Source organism: Neofelis nebulosa, chromosome 2 (genome assembly GCF_028018385.1).
Source record: "Neofelis nebulosa isolate mNeoNeb1 chromosome 2, mNeoNeb1.pri, whole genome shotgun sequence".
Lineage (NCBI taxonomy): Eukaryota > Metazoa > Chordata > Mammalia > Carnivora > Felidae > Neofelis > Neofelis nebulosa.
In genome coordinates, this window is record NC_080783.1 from 142,512,320 (window position 1) to 142,535,297 (window position 22,978).

Below are 22,978 nucleotides of genomic sequence, written 5' to 3' on the forward strand. Positions count from 1 at the left end.
TAAGTTACCTCGTCTCTGTTTCCAAATAGAGCCAATAAAAAGCTAAAAGGCCATTCTAAGAAGGAGTTCACACCATCTCTGAAATTTTATAGGCTCAGATAACCCTCCTAGGACTGGAGGGTTTCCTCTTTTCACCCTGTGGTGATTCAAGCAGGGCATTGCTGGGTCCTGGAGCTGGCAGCAGATAGATACATAAGTGGAGTCGGCGGCCACCAGTATGACAACCACCGCTGCCCAACTCAGTATGCATTCCTCACCTGAAATTCCACAAGGAGGCAGGTGAGGTTGAAGCAGCCAGGTGTGGAAGGAGAGACGTGGGCTTTAGAATCCCTATCAGATCTATATTCCAGTCCTCTGATGCTTTCTAGACATGTGACCTTAAGCAACTTAACTTCCCTGATCCTCAATTTCTTCTTCTGGGAAGAAGGGCATTATATCTACCTCTGGGGGCTGCTGTGCAGATTAGACAGGCGAAGCACAGAGTGCCAGGCGTAGGTGCTCAAGCACCTGGCAGAGTCAGTCACTATGGATCACTGTTGACTGCAATCTGCATGGAGAACCCAGAGAAAGGGACTGGGGAGGGAGAGTACAGGGGGTAAGGGTCCCTGGAGGTACTGTTGACTAGTTTCTGTCTCCAGTAGTTACCAGAATCACTGCAGTCCAGGTTCACAGAGGCATCTTACCTGTTCTTTATTTTTACTTTGTTACCAGAGGTGGTAACAGTATAGTATTATTTCTGTATACATGCTTCAAGGTCAGGGACTACCTGATCTTCTGTCCCTAGCACTTAGTACTTTGGGTGTTCATTAATAACATACTCTGAAGGAACAGAAACCACAAGTCGAATCATCTGGAGTGCAGTGCTTAAGAAAGGCCAATGTGACTCACTTCAGAATATGCAAGGATTATTCACTAATTTCCTTCCATGTGGTGCATTTGTCACTGCCTGGTCACACTGGGAAGAAGAGTTCTTCTTATGCCTTCCAAGTTCAGAAGCCCCAAGACAGAGACAGATGAGGTCACATGGGGAGCACACGGGGGTTTGAACTTCCTGGAAATGCTGACAACCAAGAAGTCTGCCTCCTGCTCTCATTCAGACGGGTCCTCTGAGCAGGAGGAGAACAGGGCAGCAGCTTAGTTAGCCCCCCTAAATCTACAACAGGAGAAAGGAATTTTCCTCAGGCTGCCTGGGGATGACAAGGAGGATGACTGGCACATTCCCCTGTAAGAGGGTTGCTGACCCAGGGCAAGGCCCTTCTATGTGGTTTCCTGCCATGGAGGAAATGTAAGTGTATGTGGAGGCAGACTGTGATTCCCAACCCACTGAAAACTCCCACCGCTTGCACCCTGTGCCTGAAAGTCTGTTCAAAAGTCCAGTTCATAGATATCTACCGAATGCCTACCAAGTGCCGGGCACTGAGTTAACCCAGCTGGCTTATTTCTTTTAAGAGTCACTTTGCTAAGTCATGCCATTCTCAAGCAACTCAACCCTGACTCCCCCACTCACTATGAGAAATAGGGGTTTACTGGGAGGAGATGTGAACAGCGGAGTCAGGAAGTCCAGTTGAGAGACTTCCGTGTCTTCGCTATGTGAACTTGGCTGGTTACTCGGCCTCTGTTTTTTCATCTATTGGGTGATTAATGGGCTTAATCACCTGAGTTGCTGAAGGGATTGACCAAGGTGATGTGTAAAGCTCTTAGTCCAGCACTAAGAACATAGCTATGAATTTGAATTCGGGCTGTGTTTCCTCCCACAGACCCTTGGGTCCTCTGCCCCTCATGGCAGACACCTATACCAATTCTAGGCATGCTTGACTGTGTCCTTACCTTTCGGTGATCTTGGTACCCCATTCAAAGGAGTTCCAAATGGCCGCCACCCACGAGGAGTGCCCCACACCAACTGAGTGTGTGTGTGGTGGGGGGGAGGGGTTCGTGTGAAGAAGGAACCAGAAAGGAAAGGACCAAATTGATGACCTTGCCCAGCCCTCCAGCTTGCTATCCCAGATGCCCTTGCACTTGGGTATTAAGATGTGTGTGGCAAGCACTTCATTACTAATAACCACAGTACTGCAGATTGTAAATAAAGTATTTAAAAAGTCAACTGGCAGACACAAGATTGTCTCTATCTTAATATCACTTTTATGCGCTTGCCTTCCAAATGGCTTTTCAAATTTAAATTTTAACTGGTCATTATGGTGTTTTTCAAGCATACACACAAGTAAAGAAAATAGTGTAATGAATCCCAGCTTTAATAATTATCCACATTTGGGCCAGCAAAGGGTGTCCTGAGTGAAAGAGAAAGTTGTGGTATCATGCCCTGGGATTGCATACCCCTGCACTCACCTGGGAGTGAGTTCTACAACATTCATGTCTTGTTGGAAAAAAGGCTGAAAATTCTGCATCTTTCCAATCCATTTCGGGTTGCCATCTCTTCCCTCTGGAGAATGGTAGTAACCCCTACATGGCCAGGATTGACCGAGCTTGAAAAATGGGTGGTACCATTGGAGCCTCACAAACAGAGTGTCCTCTCTTTGCTCCTGACTGACCCTCTCTACTCTTGAGTCGAAAATGAGGAAGGATCAGACAGAGGCAAGAGATTGCTTAGCTGTGAGCCATGAGCTAGCCTCCACTATGGACCCTCCGACCATCTCTCAGCAGCCACCTACCTGCTGAGGTCACCAGTGTCCTCCAGGATGGCTTGTGTCCTGTTTTGTAGAATGATGACTACTGTTTTTGATAAGCACCTTAAACAATGGAGAGAAAGGGATAGTGTGATCTGACCCTGAGCTGTGTGGACCCCATAGGGAGGGGGTCTGTCACACTTATCAGTGAATCAACTTTAGCTCTGAGGTGGGGAGGAGGCCATTGTCCCCACTCAGCAGTGGCAGCCTATGAACTGATGAACTGATGAAACATTTCTCCCAGAGGCGTGATTATTACCATACTGTCATCATTTCTATAGTGCTTTCCTTCTGAGAGGCTGTGGTCACCACCCCCCAGCCATGACATCCCCACACCTACTCAGGCAGTGGGGGTCCAGGAAAGAGCAGGGACTGTAGAATGAGAAAATCTACATGTCAGTCCTGGCTCTGTTGTTTAATTGGTTCAGTGCTGTTGTTCTGTTATTTGATTTGCTCTTGGGCAAACCCCTGAACCTCCTACCTCATTCAAAAAATGGGGATGATGATGTTTTATCCCAGAGTGATTTAAAAACCCATATAAGGATTATTCATTTTATTTTCTTAACTGCACTGGCTTTAGGCAAAACTGTAAAAAAAGTGAAGGGTTAATTCAGCACTTCCCACATTCTGCATCTGAGCCAATTCCCCCTTATTCCCAAGTCCCCCTTCTCTGCTTATCCTGAAAGCATCAGATGCTTCCAGACAGCCAATGAAAAAAACAGCCATTTACATTAATATTCACAAAACGGCTGGTAATTTAATCTCAATTGAGGAAACAGTCTCTATTTATCAAGTGGTCACTAAGTGCCAGGCACCGACTATATTTTGTGCAGTCCTCACAGCAGTGTCATCAGGTATGTGACCATCATCCCCATTTTACAGATGAGGAAACTGACAGAAGTAAGATGTTTGCCAAGAATCATGGAACCAATCCACAAAAACTGGGATTCAAATGTAGTTATGTCTGACTCTAAAAGCACTGCTATTTGTTTGTTTATATCCTCTTTGTAAGATATTATAACCTAGTGATTCAGAGCACAAACCTGAGCCAGATGGCCTGGGTTCAAAGCTCAGTGCCTTTACATATCACTGTGTGACCTGGGCAGGAACTGTGTCCTCATCCATAAAAAGGGCTAAGAATAGTGCCACCTCATAAGATCATTGTTGGAATTCAATGAGTTAACATGCATAAAGCTCTTAGAATGGTACCTGGCACATAGAAAGCACTATGTAAGTTATCATTAATTATGAAAGCAGTCAGTGCTCAAGGAAAAAATTCAAACAGTTTGGAATAACATGAAGGACAAAGCAAAGTCCTCTCCTGCTCACCTGTCAATTTTACCTCTCAGTTTGATGGGAGAAAATCCTTTCAGACATTTTGTCCATGTAGACACATAACCCCACACTAATATATGTTTGCTACTTTTACATTAACAGTGCAATTTGGTTTTTTTCACTTTATGATGTTTCAGATATGTTTCTGTATCAGTTCCTATAGAATTACCTCATTCTTATCAGTTGCACAGTGTAATGTAGTCATCTCTCTACAGATAAACACGTTTTTATTTAAGCTGCAAACAATGCTACCATGAATATCCTAGTGTGTACAGGTGAGTGAGTATTTCTGCCGGAGAGATTCCCAGAAGGAGAGTTGTGGGGCAAAGAACACGTTTAGAGGTAGTGTTCTATTAGGTCATCCATTAAGGATTAACATTGTTTTACAGAACAGAGAACTGTAGAGAGAAGTTGGTGCCTAACACAAAGGAATGAGCAGCTAATCATGGAGTTTTAAGTGATAACATTGTTAGGAAGATTTTTTTTTTTTAAGATGGTGAGTGAGTGCTACCAACATCCCACAAACCATTCTATTAGGCTGAAGCCCACTTATCTGGGAGACCAGCTTTGCTATCAAAGATTGAATTAGTACATCTAAGCACATCAGGCTTTTCTTTCAGCCTGGCTCCTCCTGTTTAGGGGAGCTGGCAGACTTCATGTTCCCTTCATTTCCTACAACTTTCCAGGTTCCTTCTGCTGCACTAGACACTGCTGCAGGGCTCCCCTCCACCCCGTGCTGGTGCAACCTGCAGCATCTAAACTAAGCCCCTTCCCATCATGATTCAAGATGGCAGCCAAGTGGCCATTGCACTAGGTTTTACATACATGTGTTTCCTCTTCCTTCATTCCATAGTGAAGCATTTCTTTTCCCAAACTCCTTCTCGGCAAATTCACCAGCATCAACAGTCTGTCCCCAGTACTTTTCAGCTCTCCCTTCTCTGTGTTCCAAAGCACAGGGGCCTCAGCTGATCCAGTCTTTCTCTCTGTATCTATCTATGCTGTGCTATCTGATGACATACTCAGCTCCCTATCTCCCAGGCTAGTGATGCTTTCCATAATGTAGGGCCTAATGAATTTGTTTTTTAGTGACTTCTAAAAAAATGTTTATTTCTTTAGTTTGAGACAGAGAGCGAGTGAGCAAGAGATGTGCAGAGAAAGGGAGAAAGAGAGAATCCCAAGCAGGCTCCACACTGTTAGCTGAGATCATGACCTGAGCCGAAACCAAGACTTGGAAGCTTAACCAACTGAACCACCCAGGCACCCTATTCAAGTGACTTTATTTATTTATTTATTTATTTATTTATTTATTTATTTATTATTTACTTATTTATTTTTTAAAATTTATTTATTTTGAGAGAGAGAGAGAGCACAAGTGGGGAAGGGGCAGAGAGAGAGGGAGACAGAGAGAGAATCCCAAGCAGGCTCCACACCACCAGTGCAGAGCCCCATTTGGGGCTTGAACTCATGGACCATGGGATCATGACCCGAACTGGAGTCAGAGGCTTAACCCACTGAGCCACCCAGGCACACCAATCGACATTAAAAAAAAAAATTTTTTTTTAATGGTTTTATTTATTTTTGAATCAGAGAGAGACAGAGCATGAGCAGGGGAGGGGCAGAGAGAGAGGGAGACACAGAATCTGAAGCAGGCTGCAGTCTCTGAGCTGCCAACACGGAGCCCGACATGGGGCTTGGACTCACAGACTGTGAGATCACAACCTGAGCTGAAGTCGGACACCCAACCGACTGAGCCACCCTGGCACCCCCAGATTGACATTTTTAATAATAAAAATAATACATGTTTGCTGAAAAAGGAAAACCTGTAAAGGAGAGCTGGGTAAATAAGGAAATTAAAATCATCTGGATTTCCCGAATTATCCAGAGATATTTTGGTGTATTCTCTTTCAATTGTTAAATAAGTGGAGAAGCTAATTCATGCAAACCTTGTCATTAAATTAAGAAAGTAACTACGGAACAAGTGTCCAGACTTTGGTGATGAGGCAGGACCTGAAATAGTAGTTCAAATGTAGACCACCAGGCCAAGGTGTACCTTGTGTAGAAAGTGAGCCTCTGTTGTCAAGAACTGCGTCTTTTTCACTCACTCATTCAGTGAGTATGTGAGGGTCTATGCAGCCATGGCCCTCCTGCAATGACTTCTGTAGCCGATATGACTGAGTTAGTTGGCAGCCATCACCCAGACCTTTTGGGAGGTGAGTTGACTTCCCTGCTTGGTAGACTGGGGATTTCCATGACACCAAGTCCATGGTTAGCTCTTCACAGAGCAGGAACCTGAATGGTGAGGCTTCTGAAAATCTTGCAGTGCTTGCTGCTCAAGTGCGTGTCAGAGATACCAGCTCTTTGTGTCAGTGGTTTATTATATATAACTTCAGGGAATTCTGTCTCTCTGTCTGCAGTTGTTCAAGTTCAGATTTTCCGTTTGGTCTTTATCGGTTATAGCTTAAATATCTGGTGTTCCTTACTTTTTACCATTTAAGGCTGGGGAAAGCCAGAATTTTAGGAGTTATTTTTCGTTAAAATACGTTTCACCCAATGTCTGCCCCAGCAGCCTCTTAACTAGTGATGTCCTGGAGGGGGTGGGGATCAACATATTACTTTGTGGCAGGAAGGGATCCACTCTAGGTGGAGTGCTCCCTGACAAAGCCTCTTACACTGTCCAGAAGACATCAACTCCGTATCACTGGTTACATTGTCCTTTTATGAGTCTCTTTTAGCCCAGGGTTTTACTGTTTAAACATTAATGTGGGAGCTGCCTGTGCACCTGAAGAAATCTGAATCTGAAAATTGTTTATAGCACAGCTCACGTCCTTGGCATTATATTTATTTAGCTTATGAGGGAGCTTTAGCATTCGTGTAAAATGAAAGGGCAAAGGGTCTAGAGTCCTGGAGTTCATTCATTCATTCAGTAACTATGTACTAACTACCAGTAATGTGCCAGGCCCCAAACTAGGGACAAAACAGAAGTAAAACCAGACATGGATCTTAGAGTCTATAGAACAACAGATGTTAAACAGAAATAACAAAAATAAATGTGTGACTATGAACTGTAATGAATTCCAAGAAGGAGAGGGGGCTATGGGGCACATATTGATGGAGAGCCTGTTCCGGGTTTCTGGGAAGGTTTCCCAGAGAATAGGACATCTGAACTGGGATTGGTCATTTGATTTCAGGGTGCCTCAGTCTTCTCATCAGTAAAATAGGGATACTATTAACCCTCTTTGACTCACAGACATTGTGGAAAGAATGATCATGTACACGAGAGAGGCTTTGAAAAATGCTCAGTGTACCTGAAAGTGATCCTGCTGCTCTCTAGCAGAGGCAGCTGCGTTCTGACTTCTACATCTGTCGTCAAGACAGGCATTACTCAGGCACTTGGACTGCAGACCTTTGATCATTTTCCTCCACCTGCCAGGCAGCTGGGGTCAGATGGACTTGGAGTTAGCCTTGGTGCTGCTACCTACATCTAGTGCAAATTTGGGTGGGTTACTTAGCTGCTAAAAATTCACTTTTCTCACTTGTGAAATGGGGTGATATCATACCAGCTCATGGCTTAAGGCTTGTAAAGACTTAAAGCACAGTATTTGGTTAGTAGTTACTCCTAACCCAATTGTAGCTTCTGTTATCATTGCTAATTATTAACTCTTGCTAATTATTTCTTGGCGATAACTTTGCTCATTTTGGTCCTTCCATCCCCACTGCCACCAGCCTCTTCAAGGACCTTGTCATGTGACAATTACCACAGCTTTCTAATCAGTATCCTGCCTCTCACTTCTCTGCTTCATTCTGCCTGGTTTCCAGAAGGAGCTTCCTAAAATAATAGTGCTTAGCATATATCATCTCTTTTCTTTAATATCACCACTGGAAAAAAGATTGCAGCTCATTCCACAGAGAGCTAATATAGAAGGAAGTTGTAGAACGTTGATCATAAAAGGACCTACAAATGGATAGAAAAATGGGGGTACAAATTCCAAAAAGGAAAAATAAATGGCTACTAAACATGAAAAGATGAGCAGCCTCACTTATACTAAGAGAAGCGCAAATTAAAATTGCACTAAAATTCACATTTTATCAGATTGACAAAAATTCAAAAGTTTAATGATAACTTCGGCCCAGCATAGGGGGAAAATAGGCATTTCCTTAAATTGCTGGAGGGTATAAATTGGTATGATGCCAACAGGAGGCAATTTGGCATTACTTCTGAGAATTACAAAGGCATATACTCTGTGGCTCAGCAATTGTACCTTGGGAAATTTATCTTACAGATATACTTGCACATACTAATAACATATATCCAAGATTATTCATTGCAGTATTGTTTGTATTAAGAAAGGGTTGGAAACAACCTAAATGTCCATGAATAGAGCACTGATTAAGTAAGTTACAGCACATCTCTTCAAAGGAGCACCATGTACGAAAATGGGAAAATCTCCAAGATATAGGGTTAGGTAAAACAAAACAAAACAAAACAGCAAAGTGTAGAACTATGGTTCTACATATTAATAGCAATTCAATTGTTACCTCTGATGGGAGGGGAACTGGGCAGATGGGAGACAGAGTTGAGAGGGGGACTTTTCACTGTCTGCCATTATATGTATTTTTCAGTGTTACCTAATCAAAAATTATGGTCAGCCCTTGAACAATGCAGGGTTTAAGGGCACCAACCTCAGTACAGTTGAAAATTTGCATCTAAATTTTTTTAAGTTTATTTAGAACGAGAGAGAGAGAGAGAGAGAGCATGAGCCGGGGATGGACAGAGAGAGGAGAGAGAATCCCAAGCAGGCTCTGCCCTGACAGAACGTGGGGCCCACACAAAATGTGAGGTCGTGACCTGAGCCGAAATCAAAAGTTGGTTTCTCGACCAACTGAGCCACCCAGGTGCCCTTGGATATAATTTTGGACTCTCCCAAAACTTGACTAATAACCTGTGGCTGCCCAGAAGCCTTACCTTACATAAACAGTCAGTTAACATATATTTTGTATGTTACATGTATTATATGTTGTTATTGTTATTAAGGAAATGTTTTTAAGAAAATCATGAGGAAGAGAAAATACGCTTACAGTAAAATGTACTATATATATCAAAAATAATCCTTCTATAAGTCGACCTGCACAATTCAAACCCATGTTGCTCAAGGATCAACTGTATGTTAAAAATACTATTATCCAGCCATTAATGTATTGAGCACTTACTGTGAGCTAGGCACTGGGGATACAAGTGTGAAAGGAGTTGTGTGGCAGAAAGACCACTGAACTTCAAGTGAAACCGCCTGATTCAAATTCTGCCTCTGCCTCTTACTAGTAGCTATGGATCTTGGCACATAGTAGGCATGAAACGAATCTTTGTTGAATCAATTTATGGTTGAGGTTACTTAACCTTTCTGAGTCTGTTTCCTCCCACGTAAATGGGGATAAAGACGCTTCCCATCTCACAGGGGTTTGGGAAGACATAGACTGTCATGAATCAGAGCATAGCTAACGATGACCACTATATGCCAGTCACTTTCGCACTTTTTATTCCCTTGACTCCTCATGTGCATTTGCTCACTCACTCATGAGGAAAAGGAAGAACTGAGAGGAACAGTGACTTGCCAAGGCCTCTCTAGGTGTGAATTGTCTAGTCTTTCTTTATGGCTACCTGCCTATGATGCTCCACAAAGTATAAGCTTTACATATAGTAGGTGCTCAGGGAATTTTGAAAATCAAGAAAATCCAATGCAAGTTTGATCACTGTTTTTAGTGACACTTCAGAGAAGCAGAAAGCCAGTCACTGTATTTCTAATCATTCAGTTCAGAAATAAACCAGCTGTTCTGTTTGACATTCACTGTGCTGAACATTTTGGGAAAATTCAACAAAAATAAAAAGCATGTGCCTGTCATGAGGTAGGGAAGATAAAGACCAATCCACAAAAACACCTATGAGGAAAATGTAGAAACTCATTCTTTTTTTTTTTAATTTTTTAACCCTTATTCAGTTTTGAGAGATAGCATGAGTGGGGGAGGGACAAAGAGAGGGAGAGACACAGAATCTGAAGTAGACTCCAAGCTCTGAGTTGTCAGTGCAGAGCCCAACGCGAGGCTCGAACTTACAAACCATGAGATCATGACCTGAGCCAAAGTTGGCTGCTTAACCCACTGAGCCAGCCAGGTGCCCCTAGAAACTAATTCTTAGGGATGCTGCACTTAGAATCTTACAGACTTGCCAATATAGTTCTTTCTTAGGGGGATGAAAATGACATAAAATATACACAACATGGCACAATTTTTAAAGCATTTTAATTGGAGTAGAACATACAAGAAGAACAGTGCACAAGCCAATTAGTTTTTATAGACTGAAGGACAGTTAATTTTTATAAAATGGATACATTGATATAGCCAGCACCTGGATCAAGAAATGGATTATTACTAACATCTGGAGCCCCCTCTGGGCTCCCTTTCCATCACTTCCCAACCCTCAAGATAACCATTATCTTTACCTCTAACATCATAGGTATGTTTAGACTGTTTTTGGAATTCACATAAGTGGACGTATATAACATGTACCCATTTGTGTTCATCTTCTTTCACTCAACATTATATTTGTGAGAATCATGCATCTTGTTGAGTATAGAGGTAGTCGTTATTCCTGTATAGTATTTCACAGAGTTTATCTTCTCTTCCACTGATGGACAGTTGGGTTGTTTCTTTGGGGCTGTTATAAAGAGAGATGCTATAAACATCTTTGAACATGTCTTTTGGTGAGTATGTGTATACCTCTCTGTTCAGTAGACAAGATCCCTAAGGATAGAATTGCTGGGTCACAGGCTACATGTTAATTTAGTTTTAGTAGATAATACCACCTAGGTCTGTAAAGTGTTATACAAAGTTCTCCAATTTTAGCCATTCTGGGCAGTGTAAAGTGAGACATTGCAACTTCAGTTTTCATTTTGGGGGTGATTAATAATGGAGAACCTTTCCATATGTTTATTGTTTTGTTTTGAGAAATGCCTGTTTATCACCCCCCTGCCTTTTAAGAAATGCTATTCAAAAATTCTGCCTATTTTCAGTTGGATATCCTGCCCTCTTTTTCTGATTTGTAAGTGTTCTTTGTAGATTCTGTATACAAGTCTTTTATTGGATACATGGGTTGCAATGATCTTTTCTCCCTTTGTGGTTTGACTATTCACTAATGGTGTCTTGAGGAACAGGAGTTCTTAATTTTAATGTTGTCCAATGATGAGTTTTTTCCTTTATAGTTAGTACTATATGTGTTTAGGAAGTCTGCCTACCTCAAGGTCATGAAGATGTTTTTTTGATTTTTTACTTTAATTTAATATTTTATCTTTCGCATTCAGATTTAAAATCCATCTGGAATTGCTTTTTTTCTTTGGCATGGTGTGAGGTAGGGGGTCAAGATTCTTCCTTTCTCTGCATGTGAATGTTCAGCTGATCCAGCATCATTTACTGAAAAGACATAGTCTTTTCTCAGCGCATCACAACAGTATCTCTGACATGAATTGTGACCATTTAACATAGATCTGCTTCCTGACTCTCTATTTTATTGGTCGGTTTGTCTATTCTTGTTGCCAGTTACTATTTCTATAGCTTTATAATAGGTCTTGATATCTGATAGTGTTAAGACCTCCAATTTTTTTCGCCCCACTGAGCCACCTAGTACTGAAGTGCTAATTCCACTCCCCACTTTGCTTTCAATTTGTCCAGGTGGGTGTGATTGATTTGCCTGTTCAGCGGTTTGGTTATTTGTGGTTACCTGAATCTTTGTCTCATCAAAGCCCTTTAAACTGAAAGCCAGCCAGGTGTCCGCAGACAGCAAAGCCGATCTGCTGGGTAATTAAATAACGCGGGGAAGGGGGAGGAGTGGAATCGGAAGCGTTGTCTTTCGGGAGGGGTACAGCCTGGAAGTGGCCAATCCACACTTCAAGACTGGCTTCTTGGGAAGCTACGAGAACCGAACTCTAAAACCAGGGCAGAGGAGGGCTTGGCGGGGTCACCGCATGTAAATGTCGCGGGGGGTTCCGCGAGGCCGCGCGAATCCGCTCGCCGGGGTGGGGCCGCGACGCCGCAAATCACCAGTTGAGGGCCGGAGCGCGCGCCGCGGGCTCAGAGCCGCGCCTGCAGCCGCCGGGGCCGGGGCCGGGCCGGAGCGGGAGCTGCCGGAGCCGTCCGGCGCACAGGCTAGCCGCGCGCGGGCTTCTCTGCGGGCGCGCCCCGCCGATCATGAGCGGCCGGTGCTCGGGGAGCAGCCGCGGCGTGGGGCCCGCCGAGCGGCGCGTCTGAGCCCCAGCCGGGGAGAGCCGGGGCACCGAGCGCCGCGCGGGGAGGTGAGTCTGTGCCGCGCGCCCCGCGGGGGTGCTGTTTCTCCTGGGGCTCCGCCGCCGCCGCGTCCCCTGGGAGGACGGTCTGGGAAGTTTGTTGGAGAAACTTAGAGGCAAAGTTGAGGCAGCGCTCCCCCTGCCCCCGGCAGAGCTGGCCTTTGGGGGGCGGGAGTGGCCGAAGTGGGGACCCGGCTTGCGCCCTCGGCGCCCTCGGAACTGGCTGGGATTCCCGAGAATCCCGAGAAGTGGCGCTCAGCGACGTGCGGCGAGCATCTATCTCTGCTTTTTGCTCTTGAGCAGTATCTGCCCGGGCGCTGGCCTCCCCCGACCCCCCGCCTCTGCCCGTCCCGGTTGCTCAGCTGGCCGCCCTTCCCCGTCTCGTCCCGTCCCACTCTTCGGGGCTCGGGGGCGGGGGTGGGGTGGGGGGAAAGCGAGGACCAAGGGGCTCCTCTGGAAGCCCTGGGCTTGCAGGAGGCAAGTTTCTCCACTCATTTCTAGGAAAGTTTGCAAAGAAAGCGAAGGAGCCCGCAGTGTAACTGTTGACAACACCCCCCTCCTTCTCGCCCTTTGTTGAGAAAGAATGAATAGTTGGTTGTGCTGCTCCTTCTGCGTCGGGGAGGGGAGCGGAGGGAAGGGGAGGTGAAGGGAGGGACGGTGGACGCGACGGGAAGAGGTTAGAGCTCAGTCCTTTTCCCTAGGGGCAGCGGCCGCCACCACTTTAATAGTTTGTTCAGGTGTAGACACTTGTCTGGGAGCGGTCGAGTGGGCTCGAAGCAGCTGGCAAGGCGAAGAGTTCGTGGGCAACACGGTGGGTCGTGGCTGGGGCGGGAAACCCTGATTTGGGTATTAACTCTCTTGAAGAAAGGTGCGAAGGGGAAAGACCGGTTGCCGAATCTCCGTGTCTGCTTTCCCCTAAAGCCATTATCTAAGATAGAAAGTGGAGCCAAGCATTCTGAGATTCTTTTAAACCTTGACATTTATCTCCCAAGGCTACACACAGATCTGTCCGAGGAAAATACATTGGCGGAGGGAAGGTCAGTTTGGGAGCGGATAATCTCCCTGCCTGTTGCCAAGGACTGAGGCCAGGCGGAGGAAGGGGAGGCCTCGGTGCTGGGAGAGGGGGTTCAGCAGAGCGTGGGGCGGATCTGCCAAGTTAATAGTGGAGAAACCACAGGCCGAGCCCTTGTATGGGGGTGTGCAAGGGAATGTATGCAGGGTAATGTAAAGCGTTTGCCATGCCAGGGCCTCCATCACCTCCTTGACTCCAGCTTTCTCTAAGCCTCTGCTGAGAAGGCTGGCATTTCCAGAATGACTAAGATCTCAATCTCCTATTCATATAGAAAGGACTGCTTGTCAAATGAATGCTAATCTTAAGAACTTGATCATGTAAATTCTAGGCTGTGTTGCTTGAAATACAATCCATGGAAGAATTATTCATACTTCAATCATTTGGCCAGACTTCATGAATTTACTTTGAAAACAGGGATCCTCTTAATTTCTTTCTTTTTTGGGGGGGGGGGGATCCTCTTAATTTCTAAACCAAAGAAAAACTTCATTCTAAGTGCATGAGCCAATTTTTTAATGTGCAGCAGTTCTAACTCCTTTTCCTGTTGCATTCTGCAGAGATATAAAACTACGTATCCAAACGAAAACTTCTCTGTTGTGGTCATAATTGGACAGCAGGAGCAGTTACATTTCCAGAGTTTAAAATATGATAGAAAGTTTTTAACGCCCACAGCAGGTGACCATCGATACGTTTAACTTGGAAATAGCTCATTTCAGAAATAAACTGAAAAACTCCAAACAAGAGGGCTGCCTGTTTCTGCATTGATTTGCACATGATCATCAGTTTCTTCAAGACATCGTTGTAAAGCAAGTGACTTGGGCTGCTCTGTTCACAAGCATTTCAAAGCACAGCCACTGGCTGTGTAGCACCAGGAAGGTAGCACATATGTTGGGAGTTTGTCAAGCTCACTCTTGTCCCTACTGAGATTTCAGCTCTGAACATTCACTGAGGTCTCATTTTTTCATATCAAGATACAGAATCTTTGACCTTTGTATACATTTCAAGGTCTGACATTAGACTGAGTCGGACACGGTGTCTACCTGCATAGTAGAGAGAGGTGACGTCAGATGGCCAAAGTCTCACCTGGGCTTTTCTTTCAAACCCATGAGCATGTAGGCTCATTTGGTGCGCCTGTGTGTGTCTGCATCTATGTCCTACCTGGTTTGGTGTGTTTATATCTATTGCTTGGAGGTAAAACATTTCCTTCTTCATCCTTCCTGGCTGTGACCAGAAGCAGTGACTTCTTTAGTGAACTCTCTTTGTAAAAGGAATATAGTGATAAACAAGACAGACCTGCTCCCTGACCTGCTCCAAAGAGACCTACCATTTATTGAATGCTTGCTGTATGTCCAGGGGTTTCCATATGTGATCGCATTTATTTTTCAGGACAACCCCATGAAAGAGGTATTTTTAACCCATTTATACAAATGAGAAACTGTCAAAGAGGTTGACTGACTTGTCCCAGGCCATACAGCTAGTAAGTAAATGGCAGAGTAGGGATTTGATCCTCTGAATGTCTTACTTCAAAGCCTAGGTTCTGAACTATACCATGTTTGATTTTTTTTTTTAATTTTTTTTTTTAACGTTTATTTATTTTTGAGACAGAGAGAAACAGAGCATGAACGGGGGAGGGGCAGAGAGAGAGGGAGACACAGAACCAGAAGCAGGCTCCAGGCTCTGAGCCATCAGCCCAGAGCCGGACGCGGGGCTCGAACTCATGGACCGTGAGATGGTGACCTGAGCTGAAGTCGGACGCTTAACCAACTGAGCCACCCAGGCGCCCCTACCATGTTTGATTTTTAAAAAAATCAAATAGTACATAAGAAGTACAGAATGAATAGGAGCATTGATTCAAACATCTCTAAGAAGGGAAAATCTGGGAGCCAGAAAGTGGAGATTTGGGTTTAGTCTTTACTATCCTTTTCCAACCACATATTCCCACCTCAGGGCGTTTGCATCTGCCCAGTCCCCTGCCTAGAACTCCCTGCCCATCTTCTCTTGACTGGTTAATCTCTTTTTTCAAAGAACCTCTTCAGAGAAGCCCTCCCAGACCGCCCTAATCTAAAATATTCCTCCATCCCAACCAGTATGTTTTATCATTTCATCCTGGTTTGTGTTCCCTGGGGCACTGACAGCTAGGATGTTACCTAGTTTGTCTTCTGGTCTGTGTTGACTGAACTCTTACTGCCCCCGCCCCCCCCCCCCCCCCCATCACAATGTAGCCTCCTTGAGAGCAGGAGCTCATCTGGTTTATTATGTCCTCATCCCTGGTACATTGTAAGCGTCCAGACAATATATATTGAATGAATGAACATTTACTTCGCTTATCTGGAAAAGGGAAGGGACTTGATTCTCTGAGATCCCACCTACATATAACACGCTGGGATTCTGCCTAGTGAGGTCAAATGTAGTAAGTGGCTTTGTTCTCAAAATGAAAAGTACTTACCTTGAACCTAGATTCCAACTACACACCATGTACTTCTATCCCTTGGATTTGCCCTAGGTTCCTGGGGTCTGGAAAAATTAAAAGCAGATAAAGCTCAAGTAGGAAGTACAAGGACCAAAAAGGTTGTAAATGAGTTCCTTCTACCTATAGTTACCCCTTCCGTCCTCTGCCACACTTTTAGTTATATTTTTTGGAAGTGCTGTCTGTGGTCTGGGCCCACCTCCACCACCCTTAGGCTGATTCAAGCTTGACATAGGGCCTGGCGTTGAGCCAGTTTTTCCAAGTGACTACACATAGGACAGGCCTGTATTTTAATGGGGAAGAGTCCCAATTTAGAGGCAGTGGGTTGTAGAGAGGAGCCTGGCTTACATATTTCCAATTTGCTGCTGAGAATTCTCTGGAGTTTTCAACTTAGCTCATCTTCTCCTTCCAGTTATTAGACTCTTCTTGACATCATTCAGGTCAACATCCCATCCTCAGGGAAGCCTTTCCTGGCCACTAGATGAGTCTAGACCCTGGTTCCCACTCTCTGTGCTCCCATAGCACTGGGAATCACCAGGACATGTGGTTGGTACTTCCTGTCTGCTTCCATCATAGAGTAGTAACCTCATGAGGACAGTTGTTTGACACTGTCCCCAATACCAAGCACAGTGCCTGCCACAGAGACCCTCCATACTGTGTGTGTTGAATGCATGAATGAATTGATGCTTCTGTTGACTGACCCCTCCTCATTGTTATTCTGTTCTGTTCCTTAGGTAACAAATCTGAGTGTTAAGTTTGCTCTGTACCAAAGAGACTCGCTTATCCAGTGGCTCTCAACCCTGGCTCCACATTGGACAGTACTGGTGGCTTTCAAAAGAATGATGCCAGGGTCCTACCTACTGAGGTTCTGATTTCATTGGTCTGGGTCACAGCTCGGGTGTCAGGATTTTAAAAGCTTCTCAGAGGACTCTTATGTGCAGCCAGCTTGAGGACCACCACTTCAGGTTTTCAGAGCTCAGCCCTTGCTTTGGGCCTTTTGGGCTTGAAGCAGCCATGTTGAGAGAGAGCAGGGATATAATTCATGGATATTGTATGGTTCCTGACAGTTTAAGAGGTACTTTCACATCTGTTATCACAGCTGATAATTACAAGCTAAGGGATCTGCTCTCAGGTTTAAATATTCCCTTTATGTTGATGATTCTTAAAAATCTACATCCTGTCCTGGCTCCTAGCTGTGCATACCAATATTTCACCTCCTCGACTGAACCACGTCATGGCTTCCTCACACGCAGCAGCTCAGTGGTGAGCTTGTTATCCTCCCTCCTGCAGGAGTCCTCTCCTGCACAACTCAGCCTGTTACAGCACCACACCATCCTGCCAAGGCTGTGGCCCTCATCCTCCCTGCCAGGGGCCCGGAGCTCCTCATTCTTCCCTCAGTCCCTCTTTTCCCTGGCCACTGCCCCAGGTCAGGGTACTTCATCTTTCCCTGCTGGCTTGTTGCCATCAGCCTGAACGGACTGCCTCCCTTCTTTCTTTTCCAGAATTACCATAGCTACCTTCCTGGGCACGGACTGGCTTCTGTCCCTCCCTTCCAAATCTTCCCTAGCACCGACAGCCCAGTCCAGACTCCTCGACACAACTTTCAAGACTTCACCATCTGTTCCCATGCTGGGTGCTCCTAGGAAATGCTTCCTGACTTCTCCACGTGAGCCACATAGCCCAACTTGCGGTTTGTGAGCCTGTGGGGGCACTTCCTTGCCTTTATGCATTTGCTGTTACAGCATCCTTTTGGAAGGCTTTTCCTTACAATTTTCTACCTTTCAAAATCCCTCCAGAATACTTCCTCTCCACATCTCTAGCGTTGCCCTCCTCGAGTCCTTTTGTTCAAATTGTTCTTCCCTCCAGCATTTGAAGGGTCCCTATTGATGAGTTCTAGGATTCTTAGAGTTCATAGGGATTGGGACTTATAAACATCATTGTTTCTCTGAGCCTCTCATATGGAGAAGGCACTTAACTGTTGAGAATAGGAAGGGCAAGTGTTAACCCTTGATTCAGAGAATAAACTGAGGTATGGGGAACTGGCTGGAGGGCATTCTAGAGCATTTGGTCCAATTTTGAAATCTAGATCTTGGGTAAGCAGAGAGGAAACAGGCTGCCAGAAACACTGGAGCCAGGGCAACTTTAGCCCATCATAATGACCTGCAAATTGTTGATCATCACTGTGGCCCTTTGCACAGAAAGAGGTTCTGTGGGGTGCTCTGGGCCTCCCTAGAAGGTTCTTTGAAATAATGTAGGCCTCTATGAAGAAGGTGCTGACGGCTTGGGCAGGCAAGCATTTACAACTGTGGGGGGCAGTGTTGTGTATAGGGTGAGGGAATCCTACTGGGCTTACATCACTGGTGGTCAGGCAGGGAGGGTCAGGGAGTCTGGATTTCTTTTTAAATAATGATGACTAACATTGAGTAAGTGCTGACAGTGTGCCAGGTACTGGCCAGACCCAGGAGAAGCCCATGCGGGGACTCACAGCCCTATTGTTCTGCACCCGCCGTGAGCCAGGCCTTCTGTGTGGTCACGGTTAGACATGGAGCAGACAAGCCCCAGAATTACCAGGTTTGGGAAAAAACTGAGGACAAGGTTAGGATTATATACGTTGAGTGAAGGATTTCCTCCTATCCAGCCCCCACAACTTGTATGTTTCTCTGTTGGACTGTTCATGTCCTCGATGGTTTATTTCCCTTGCGCTGTCTTTAACCCAGTTCTGCCTGCTACAATGTGAGCTTCTGGAGAGCGTTGTTCTTCTTAGTGGTCATGGAGAAGCCATGTCCCAAGTCTCCAGTTCCTTAGTGGAACTGACAGCAGTGTTACTATTAAGTGATGATTTTCACTCTGAGCTGTCCTCTTTGTAGCAGGAAGGGTGCTCTGTAAGCAATGGGGGTTGCAGGGCTTGGGAACAGACGGCAGAGCAAAGGAATGTTCTGCTCCGCAGCCTTGGAGAAGACAGTGCAACAGGCTTAGCTATGCTGCTGTGTTGTCCAGACTAGTCTGGTATCATGGCTGGTGGGACTGATTCTGGATCCTCAGTGTCTCCAGAGCCTAGTTCTAATTTTTACTCAGGCTTGTGTTTCCTTCCCTCTATGTATTAGCCTTAAAAATGTCTTATAGAATTTGACTTAGGTCAAAAGTATAGTTTGATTTTTGGGGGGAGGTGAGTGGGTGCTGACTCTGGCTCAGGGTGAACATTTCTGCTAGTGGTCACAGCTGGGAATAATTGTTGGGTCTAGTTTTGCATACGACCTAGTACACATTTTCCTTTTCTTTCCGTGTGCTCCCCACCCCCTCTTTCTTATTTCTCTCCCTTCCCATTCTTCCCTGACTATACAGGCACCATGTGTATTGCTTAACCCTGCTGGTGGCAGGCAGATTCCTGACCCCTCTGGGGGACAATGTACACGGATCCCTCACCCTAGTGGCTTTCCTCTGCAGCTGAGCCCACTAATGTACGGAGGAGTGACCCACCTCCTAACCCCTGACCCTGGCCCGTCTTCGTTAATTAGAGTACATTGATTTATTTGTAAGCACCAGGTCTTTGCCGGAAAAATTCTGTCCCGTTGCCCTGGGTAGCACAACTGAGGGGCTGGTCTGGCACTGGAGGCGTTCTAGCAGCTGAGGAATTCCAATAATCTCCACCTGTTCTTATCATTTACAGGGTGGTGGAAAGACGTGAACCACTTATCTAACATTTATAATGTGTTCTCTGATGCACTTATATTGAAACTTTGAGTACTTCTTCCATAGTCTTCTTTTTTGTCAGTCATGCTTTTCCATCAGCTTCAGTCATCTGAAATAAGAAAGTGGCTCATGTGCCCCTAGAGTCTCTGAAACTTGCTTGCCCTTTTCCATTGGCGGATCTGCTGCCAACCCAGGAGCATTCCTCTGTAGGATCAAAATAGGGGCATGAGTAAACTTCCCATTTGTATTAGATTTCACTAGTGATGCCATTCACTGTTTGTCTTCTAATGCTCCGTGAACGTGTTCTTTTGTTTAATGGTACATTTCCATTTCCTTTTGTGAGTAGGAAGTCAGTTCTTGTGATTATCTAAGATTCATGCCTTCGCTCTTTTCTTTCCCCCTTAGAGAAGCTGAGAATCATGGCTGCCGGAAAATTTGTGAGCCTTCCCAGAAACATGCCGGTGAATCACCAGTTCCCCCTGGCCTCATCCATGGACCTTCTGAGCAGCAAGTCCCCTCCTGCTGAGCATCACACTGATGCCTATCAAGACGTGTCTATACACGGCACCCTTCCACGGAAGAAAAAGGCCCCTCCTCCCATCAGGTCCTGCGATAACTTCAGTCACGTGGGGACCCTGCCCCATTCCAAGTCACCGAGGCAGAACTCTCCGGTGACCCCGGCTATCATCCAGGAGCAACCCCTGCAAGACCGGAAGGGCGAAACCTTCACCTTCAGGTGACTTATTTAATTCCACAAGAGAAAATGACTTGTCTTTAAGGGACTTAAAAAAAAAAAATCTAAGTTGCCTGGGTGCCTCAGTTAGTTAATGGTCCAACTCTTCACTCAAAATTTGTGAGTTTGAGCCCCATGTTGGGCTCTGTGGCGACAGTGTGGAGCCTGCTTGGGATTCTCTCTCTCTCTCTCTCTCTCTCTCTCTCTCTCTCTCTCTCTCCCTCCCTCCCTCCCTCCCTCCCACCCTCCCTCCGCCCCTTTCCACCCCCCACAAATAAATAAATAAGCTCAAAAAAAAAACCAAAAACCAAAAGCCTTTCCATTAGGGAATATGTCAGCTATACAGAGTAGAGCAAATAGTTTAATTCCCAAGGACCCACCACCCGGCTTCATGACCAGTCCTGCTTTTTCTGTTCTCCTGCCCACATTCCTTCCTTTGCTATTATTCTGAAGTAAATTTCAGCTCTTATTTTATCGTAAATATTTTGGTATATGCCTTTCAAAGATAAGTACTCTTATTTTTAAAAAACACAACATAATATAAAAAACTATAACACCTAAAAAAAGTAACCATTTCTTACTATCCAGTATGTGAGAGATTTCTAAAGTCAACTTCCTGTGTATCACAAAGTCCCTCAGAACGAAGCACAAGTATTTTTTTTTTATTATAATGTCAACTTCTGAACTATGTCCATCCAATTCTGTAGAGATGCCAAGATGTCTATAAATTAGAACCTGCATCTCCACATGCTGAAATAAAATTTGGTGTGGATGCATCATCAGGTCAGCTTCAGAATACTTTAGAACAAGGATTGATTTCTCCTATCCACTAGGGATCTGGGTAAATAAGCTTTATGGTTGTAAAAACTTCTTGTTAGGATTTGTATCGGGCCTGGCTGTGATTGGTTTCTGCTTGTTAGAGCTGTTTTAGAAACTGCCCTTCTTTTCCTATTGGGGAAGATCAGCACCCTGTGATATTGTCGGGCAGAGAAGGGGCTGGTTCCTTCTGTTGTATCTCTTGGTGTCTCTTTTTGTCCAACCCTGTATCACAGACAGCCACTTGGATCCTAGCTCATTTCTTTGTTCAATGTCTATATATTGAGCACCTAGGTTGATTAGAGTACATTGATTTTGTAACCAGTGCCTCACCAGGAAAATTCTGCCCCATCCCTCTTAGTATCTTAACTGGAGGGCTGGTCCGACCTTGAAGACATTCTGGCAGCCAAATCATTCCAGCAATCTGCTCTTGCCCTTTTACAGGGTAAGGAAATATGTGAACTAACAGGATAGCAGTAGGGCATCTGAGATGGTATATTCCCAGAGCTAATATTGAGTGAAGGACCCAGGTAATAAATAAGTTAATTGCAGATTATATTGAGTGCTATAGAGGAAATAGTGATATACTGAAGATTTATTGGGCTTATATCTTTATACAGTGGACAGGTCTCTGAGGAGATGATATTTAAGCTAAGACCTGCGTGATGAGAGAAGGCAGCCATGGGAAGAACCAGAGGAAGGTGGTTCCAGGCATAGGGAGAGCAGTGCAAAGGACTGGGGGTAGAGCAAGTGTTTCATGTTTGAAAAAACCCAAAATGAAGCTGGTGTGGCCTGTGGCTGGAGTGTAGCAAGCTGAGAGGAAGACTGTACAGATTTTGGGAGAGAGCTAGACAGGCAAGAGTTCAGAATTAGTTTTAGTTGCATAATTGCAGTAGTATAAGAAGAAAATAAGTGGAGGCCCAGGTATTCTCTGTAGAGAGTGTTGGAGAGCTCTGAAATGTTTCTGACATCAGCTCAGAAGGTTCTCCCAGGGTGTCATGGGGCTTAGAAAGCCCTGCACCTGCTCTGCAAAATGTAGGTGGGTGACCTCCCAGCTCAGAGGAGCCAGCAGACAGCCCATGGACGGCACAGGTCACTGGGGGGTGCACACCTGTGTACAGTATTGTTCGCATCGCACCACTGGCATCTGACAGGTGGGGATGAAGAAGCGGAGAAATCACTGCTCCCTCTCGCAAGGGTTAGGAGGCAGCAAAGAAAAAGAGCTCCCGGCCAGCCAGAAGCAAACACTAAATACCAGGCCGCACAAGGTGGAATCAGAACCAACTATTCCTGAACTTGCTGTAGCCACTTTTTATTTAAGTGAAACTCTGTAGTGAGCTACATATCTACTGTGTACCATATGGAGACGATTCACCAACTCATTCCTTGAAGTTCTAAGGTCCTGGCTGGGTACCAGCTCTTCCAAGAGGGAATCTCCGGGCAGCTGGGGGTGGCGATGGAGTCACCCTTTCTATCTTGAGGAAGTTCTTGATAAACACCCAAGGCCCAAGCTGACAACCTGCCAGGAGTTCAAAGCTTTTTCATTTGAAAATGACTTGGACAGAGGTCAGATCTCTGTAAAAGATCTTATCAGGCGGTGGGTGCAAGTCCTAAGTTTGAAGTCTGGGCTGTGGAAGACTTAACGAGGTTTGTTTATCATTCATCTAAATTCACATCTTTTCCCCTTAACTTAAAATATCTTATTGTTAAAGGTGAATACAGGAAGTAACAAACACATCACCTTCAGAATTCTCCTGAGTGAGAAGGTCATGTCAAAGGATCATAAGTCCTAGTCTCCTGCTCCTCAGTCTTATTAATAGATTTTGTTTACTTATTTTTATTTTTTTATTTATTTGTTGA

General features: G+C 45.1%; 1 protein-coding gene across 5 annotated transcripts in view; it reads left to right on the forward strand.

Moving 5' to 3' along the window:
• Positions 1-22,978, forward strand: part of BCAR3 (BCAR3 adaptor protein, NSP family member) — a 136,421-nt gene that overhangs the window by 9,669 nt on the left and 103,774 nt on the right. For 3 of the 5 annotated variants that reach the window (XM_058716515.1, XM_058716519.1, XM_058716521.1), the window contains exons 1-2: positions 12,169-12,352; positions 19,975-20,305. In XM_058716515.1, coding sequence (XP_058572498.1) covers positions 19,989-20,305 — 317 coding nt within the window. In that variant the 5' untranslated portion in view covers positions 12,169-12,352; positions 19,975-19,988. Of the gene's footprint in view, positions 1-12,168; positions 12,353-13,072; positions 13,155-19,974; positions 20,306-22,978 lie in introns of those variants that run through there. The other 2 variants (XM_058716520.1, XM_058716516.1) reach the window with 2 other exon arrangements.